This window comes from Mus caroli, chromosome 18 (assembly GCF_900094665.2).
Source record: "Mus caroli chromosome 18, CAROLI_EIJ_v1.1, whole genome shotgun sequence".
Taxonomy (NCBI): domain Eukaryota; kingdom Metazoa; phylum Chordata; class Mammalia; order Rodentia; family Muridae; genus Mus; species Mus caroli.
Genome location: NC_034587.1, coordinates 59,436,463 through 59,443,542, shown reverse-complemented (window position 1 = coordinate 59,443,542; position 7,080 = coordinate 59,436,463). Strand labels below are relative to the sequence as shown.

At 37.7% G+C, this 7,080-nt stretch overlaps 2 protein-coding genes across 3 annotated transcripts in view; one reads left to right on the top strand and one right to left on the bottom strand.

The window, feature by feature from the left end:
• The window catches only part of LOC110284943 (serine protease inhibitor Kazal-type 10), a 113,492-nt gene that overhangs the window by 5,105 nt on the left and 101,307 nt on the right, over positions 1–7,080 (bottom strand). For both annotated transcript variants that reach the window (XM_021150954.1, XM_021150955.1), the window contains exons 2-5: positions 6,086–6,146; positions 5,493–5,566; positions 4,640–4,671; positions 2,869–2,984 (exon numbers count right to left, since the gene is read on the bottom strand). In XM_021150954.1, coding sequence (XP_021006613.1) covers positions 2,869–2,984; positions 4,640–4,671; positions 5,493–5,556 — 212 coding nt within the window. In that variant the 5' untranslated portion in view covers positions 5,557–5,566; positions 6,086–6,146. The remainder of the gene's footprint in view (positions 1–2,868; positions 2,985–4,639; positions 4,672–5,492; positions 5,567–6,085; positions 6,147–7,080) is intronic.
• Positions 1–7,080, top strand: part of Spink13 (serine peptidase inhibitor, Kazal type 13 (putative)) — a 128,337-nt gene that overhangs the window by 85,108 nt on the left and 36,149 nt on the right. The window lies entirely within an intron of this gene.

The window sequence follows — 7,080 nt, the reverse complement described above, 5'->3', positions numbered from 1 at the left end:
TCTCTCTCTCTCTCTCTCTCTCTCTCTCTCTCTCTCTCTCTTTCTCTCTCTCTCTCTCTCTCTCTCTCTCTGTCATTGGCAGTCAGGAGAATCCGACTACTTTTGAATGAAGACTTAGTCTAGTAGCAACCATCATGGTGGGAGCCTCAGACCTTGTGCTTGGACTGGAACTGCAGCCTTGGTCTCCCTCTCACTGATGTATCTTGAACTGAGAAGCCACCAACGCCCCCCCTCCCCGCTTCTCACTATGCACATGGCTCTTGGGATTTTCAGCTTTGATGAATACATCTATATGTTCTCTTGGTTTTGTGTCTTAGAGGAACCATGGTCTGATACATGGTTGATCCATGTATCAGAAATCTGTTTGCTGGATTCCTTAAAAGTTGGACATCCAATCACCTGACGAACTATCCACTCCATTGGTAGAGTGACAGAGCTCTGCTGACTTAGAATCTGCAGTTGCTTCAAAGTTAGATATATCCTATGTCTTAGTGTGTAAGCCTAAATCTAATGGTTTAAACAGAAACCCTCACAAGGACAAAGGATAATTTCCAGGTACTTAGCTACTCTCCTGTCACCTATGAGTCACTAACTATACATCTCTCTAATCAACTTTGTTAGCAGTCTATCAAGTATGTCTTCTTTATTCTCCACTCTGATCCTAGAGAAGAAACCAAACAGATCAGCATAGCCTCATCATGTCTCTAGGACAGACAGGCATTGATACTTATCTTATTCAAGGAAGAACTACCTTTAAAATATGAGGGGCTGGTTTTATTGATATTAAAAACATTATCCTGATAAGAACTGGTAAACTATCAGATCCCAGCCAACATAAACATTCAGATAAAGGACCTATTTCTAAACCTCCCTCCCTCTCTCCCTCCTTCTCCCCCTCCCTCACTAATTAATACATTTTTGCCCATGAGTTCATGCCATTTGCCTCTTTCTATTCTACCTTGCCTGAGATGGGAATTGTGTCTGGTACCATCATGATTCCCTATGGGCCATGAGCACACTAACCCAAGCAACCTCTTAGACTCTCAACTGCTCAAAACCCTCCTCTAAATGTACTAAAAATTTTCAAGCAACTAGAATCTGACATATGTAATTTATTTAAAAAATTCTCATGTAATATGATATTTGGACAACTTTGGGAAATATCTCTTAGATCATGGGAACTGAAATATTTCTTAAACTATCATGGACTCAGACTTAAAAAAAAGGACTCTAATACATTTAATAACACTGGTTAATATTTTATTAAGCAGAATATTTTAATAAGCAGATACTTGGGGCTATACATTGAGTGTGGGGGGGTTATATCATGGAACATAACATTAAGATAAGGGTTTTGTTGTTTGTGATCAACTTGCTCTGTAGCCCAAGCTCAATCTTACATCATTCCTCTTACATCATTCCTCTTACATCATTCCTCTTACATCATTCCTCTGACATCATCCCTCTTACATCATTCCTCTTACATCATTCCTCTTACATCATCCCTCTTACATCATCCCTCTTACATCATCCCTCTTACATCATNCCTCTTACATCATCCCTCTTACATCATCCCTCTTACATCATTCCTCTTACATCATTCCTCTTACATCATCCTTCTTACATCATCCCTCTAGCCCCAGACTCATAAGTGCTAGGATTTAGGTGTAAGGACCACACCCTGTTTGGATACTGAGATTTCAAGTTATTATTTTATTAATGGGCACTAACAATAGGAATCCTGAAATGATAGTTTCTCATTGTTGAGCATAACCTTAAATGCACAGTATTTAATCTTCTGCCATATAGTATGATTCATCTGGTCTTCTAAGAATGGGAGACTTTGATCAAGAGACTAATTGAAGAATTCACTGCAGAAAGATATCCTCATGATAGCCATTGGAATGTTTGGGAAATGTCAGCATTTGCCATAGTGAGAAAACAGGATAGGAACATTACTTTTCCTGTAGAATCCAAAGGGAAAAAAACATTCAAAATTAATCACACGTTTGGATAATTTATATGCTTATATACTTATAAGAGAGGATTTTTACTCTGGACATGCTAGAGAGATTATGCTTTATTCTTAAAGCAGCTGTGTCCACTTGCTTCTTGGGTCCCTGTATACCCTTTCTACACTATGGGGATCCTTGGCAATTCCAACTTTCTCAGTCAAAACTCACATCAAATCCATGAAAGAAGAGCTATGGGTAATTGCAGCTCTGCCAAGAGGTACATACCACTTCGGAAGCAAACGGGCAGCTATTTTATACGAGTAGAAAGCCACATAAGGAAATGAGGAATAAAGAAGGCCGTCGAGCCTTCAAACCACAAAGTCTTTCAGACTGAAGGAGACAGAGACAGAGACACAGAGACAAGCATTCAGTTGAAAGTGCCTGTGCTCTGGGGGGGGGGGGGAGGGTTAGAAAGACGACTTCCAGAGACAACCCGACATTACACGAGTTTCTTTTTTAGCATTAACTAGCTCATTATCCGCAGTGAATTTTAAAGCTCAGCGTTCAATCCTATTCCTGGTCAGTTATGTAGCTAGAATGCTGCGAGATGGACTCTCATGCATCTTGGAGTTACGCCCCTTTACATTACAGTTTCAGAACCACACCCTTGTGTCTACGGCTCCACAGAAGTGCCTCACAACTCACCAAGTTACGTTAAATAAGTCAGTTTTGCAGAACACTCAACAGTCTCTTAAGAGCTTGAAGTACATCCCCTCGGCTCTTATAAACTATCATAGTTGTCTTTGCCACAGTCCATGTGTCTAGATTACCAAAGATATGAATTTTTATACCACTGGGTAATAATGCCTTATTCGTGACTAGAAAAAATAAATATTCACGATCGAATTCTTACATCAGTGCCTTGCAGAAAGTACATTTATTGCAATAAGTTTTTCCGCTAGTTGAACATACAGGAGCATACTCTCTGGTACACTTGTCATTAGACTCCAGATATGGTCTACAGTCTATCTGTAAGACAGAGGAAGACAATAGGAATCATTTAGTAGTAAACCCTGATGACAATAGTCTTAAAATATGGCATATATATATATATATATATATATATATATATTCATTCAACACGAGATAACAATCTATATTTAGGATTAAAATCAAATACCTACACACCCACTATGCAATAGCTAATGATTCTCAGTACTTTTAAAACAACATGCAAGGAGTTGTATTTTTTTTTTTTTGGCAGTATTATCAGCTTTTAAAGAACACAGATATACTCAAATTGTAAAAAAAAAAAAAAAAAGGAGTAGAACAGAAATTTAAAAAATTGATTTCAGGTAAATGCACATAAATTTAATGAGATGTATACAGCCAAATCTTAAGTTGTTGTTCTTCATTTTGTTTTGAATTATATGTGCTTAATGGTCATATAATGTAGTTATTGAGAAGAACTGTATGCACTTATTATCTGAACCATAGAACGTCTAAGTGGACATTTCTGTAAAGGGCCAGAGACATGAAGTTCACTAATGTTCTTTAAATTATAAACCCTGTCGCAGAATTCCCATTTAAATACAGAGCCTTCCCGAAGATGGTGTCTTGGGAGCCAGTTCCCTGTTCTACATTCATTAAACAGTTGTTTTTCAGTGCTTGCTCTCTTTGTTTTCATTACCAGTGTGGGAGGCACAGCTCCTCCCACGTGCTTTTGTGATCCAGTGCACACTCTTCCTTCACTAACAGCCCCTTCACTAACAGCCTTCCCTTCCCTGGGCAGATCTGCCTCCCTCCACCACAGTAACCAACGCTTGAAGTGGAATTTGCTACTCACTGTTCTGTCCTCTTCAATAAAACACACATACATGACCTTTAGGTATTTTGTATAGTTTTAGAAATCTTGATAGCTTGTGTGTGGGGGGGGTATAGTGCTTGCTTTTATGTAACCTTGTGATCTTTATGCATGCTGACGCTTAAAAAGATATAGAAAGGTATAGTCTATTTTCAGTCATAATGATATAGTATACTATATAATGTATTATTTATATATATTTCTACCATTTTATGACATATATACATAGACACACACACTTTTCAATATGAATAACTACTATTTATTTGGGCTGGAGAGATGGCTCAGTGGTTAAGAGCACTGACTGCTCTTCCAGAGGTCTTGAGTTCAATTCCCAACAACCACATGGTGGCTCACAAGCATCTGCAATGGGGTCTGATGCCCTTTACTGGTGTGTCTGAAGAGAGCAATGGTGAATACATTAAATAAATAAATTAATTAAAAAAAAAGAATTAGAATTTTTTTTAATTACTATTTATTCTCCTAAAATTGATAATTAGTATACTACTTTCTCTTTGTTAGGATAGATAATTTTACCCTAAGTATACTTTTTGTATCTCAATATTGTAAAAAATAGCTAATAATTGCCAATAGCTTTCCTATGCATATTACCACTTAGATCATTCCTAGAACATACCAATGTGGTTTTACACTGCTTGGTAGATTGTGTTAGTTGACTTTGTGTTAGTTATAATAACACTTGCATAAGCACATATTTTCATTTCTTAAATCTTTGTATACCATAGATAATCTTACTGAGATTCTAAATTGACAAACATTTAAAATTGTATTTCAAATTCCAAATGAACTAGTGACTTACTTTAAGTTTGGGTTTTGATAGGAAGGCAGTTTCTATGGCAACAAAAACAATTTTAAAAATAAGCAGATCACAAATACAATGGTAGCAGAAACTTCAGCAATCTATTCAAAGGGCTGCCGCCAACAAGAGGAGAAGTCTATGCTAGTAACAAAAATAAAACTCTCCAGTATATCTATATACTTAACAAAAACAATTAATACTAACTAGGCAAATGAGCTCAGTGAAAAATTATATATTGTTTTCAATAACTTCTAGTGAAGTTATCAAAAATCTCTGTGATGAGACCATCTTTTAAAAGATTTACGGTATAGATAACTAGTATAGGAGGAAATGCTGAGCCAAAAGTTACTTCAAAACATTGTGCTCTATTATCAGGACATTTGTCAATATTTAAAACGACTTCCTTATGAAATGTAAATGATAAAAAATGTCAATGTCTGGAAAGAGTCTTTTCCTTACACATGTCTGTCTTTGATTTGGGGACTGGGAACTAAAAGTATTTAACAATTCCGAATGTTAAAGCACACCAGACTTAGAAAAGAGGATTTCTTCTTGTACTTTGCATTTAACAACCATAACATCGCCCCAAAATACCAACTATGAAAATTAGTCAAAAGACCCTAGATTGAGCAATGGGCAGTGTTCTACATTCTGCTGCATGTGGCTCAGCACCATTCTGTGTCTTTCTCTACCGTACAAAATAAAGTTAGGTATCTTTTGACAAGTTGTTTAGAACCTGCTTTCTCTTCTTTTTACCAATTTAAGAATTGAAAGGGGGCAGTAAAACAACCATTCAGCTCCCATCTTAACTATAGGAACACACCGGGAATGCTACCCAAGACTGAAAACTTACCGGTATACAAAGCAATGGCCACATTGATGACAACAGCATTGGACCATAGTGAGGATAACTTCATTTGAGCAAATCTGCAGGGGAAAAAAAAATCATTCAGAAAGTTTGTTATGAGGAACATGGCTGCATTAAGAGTAGACACGATCAGTTGAACTTGGGATTTCTTATTGCCAAGAAGCGTGTCTAAGACAATTCGGACATCAAGGAGGAGTATGAGCCTGTCTTCCTCTGAAGCAATACCGTGAGTGCTGCACATGACTGCTGTCTCCCCCTGGCAGTACTTGACAGTGATGGGTACTGGGGCTGTCTTTCTCTGCAATACTAACAGCAATGCTTTGTATTTAGCCATCTTCCTAATGCTATGTACCTCATCTACCTTATGCAGAAAGGTGGTGGACTTAAGGACAGACCTCTGGAGACCTCTGGCTCTCTTTGTTCACTCTTCTTCAATTATAGCCTTCAAGGTAACTCTCATTTCTTGATATTTAAATGAGGATCCTGATAAAGATAAATGGTGGCCTGGGGCAGCTAAGACACAGAAGTATGTTGTCTGTTCCCCAGAAGCTGTAAAATAGGTCATGAGAGGTACTTACCAAGTACTTCTCAATAGATCATCTCTCGGCAGCAGGTGTTCCAATGCAGGACCTCCTGTACCTAGAAATATGAGTGCAGTTATTGATCCTAACACAGATAAGGAATGTGAATACTTTGTTCATTCTAGAGAATTAAGCAGGAAAAGGGGAGAGTCAATTTTTGAATTTAAAAAGTCTCTATGTCCTTAATAGTTTTATAAACTAAATATATATTGGCATTTTTTTCTAGAGAGATATTAAAACTTATGGAAGTAACGCTCCACAATTACTACTGTGAACATATATATTGTTAAAAACAGTGGTTTGTGACTATTACTACTGTTTTATCATGTGCTAAATAATGAATGAGCTAAAGAACAAATCAGAATTTAATTCACAAAATACTGGGAAGTGACTGACAAAACTAAGTGTCTTTCAACATGCCGCTAAAACATTCTTCCCAGGAGATTCGGAGCTACACATGCCCAGAGAAAGGTAGAATAAAGTTCTGAAATCAGGAAGGTGAACTGCTGTCTTAGGCACTGCCAAGTGAGAAAAGCGAATGTAAATCTTGCGAGAGGAAGGAGAATAATGATGCAATCATAAGTTAACGAAACAGAATAGGAAGACAGTACAAACGCGCAAGAATGCCAAGAGCTAGTTGTTTGAAATGTGAAACAGCCTTAAGAACTTTCGTGAGATTGCCCATGATAAGTGAGCAGGGAACTCAAATCAGGAAGAAAAGAGGGAGCAGTGGCTGAGAGGACTCAAGTCAGGAAAAAAGAAAAGAGGCAGTGCTACAAACCCCACAGGAAGAAAGTCACTGATGGTGGGATGTGAGAGGTCAGAGGGAGAAAGTCACTGATGGTGAGATGTGAGAAGTTAGAGGAAGAAAGTCACTGATGGTGAGATGTGAGAGGTCAGAGGGAGAAAGTCACTGATGGTAAGATGTGAGAGGTCAGAGGGAGAAAGTCACTGATGGTGAGATGTGAGAAGTTAGAGGAAGAAAGTCACTG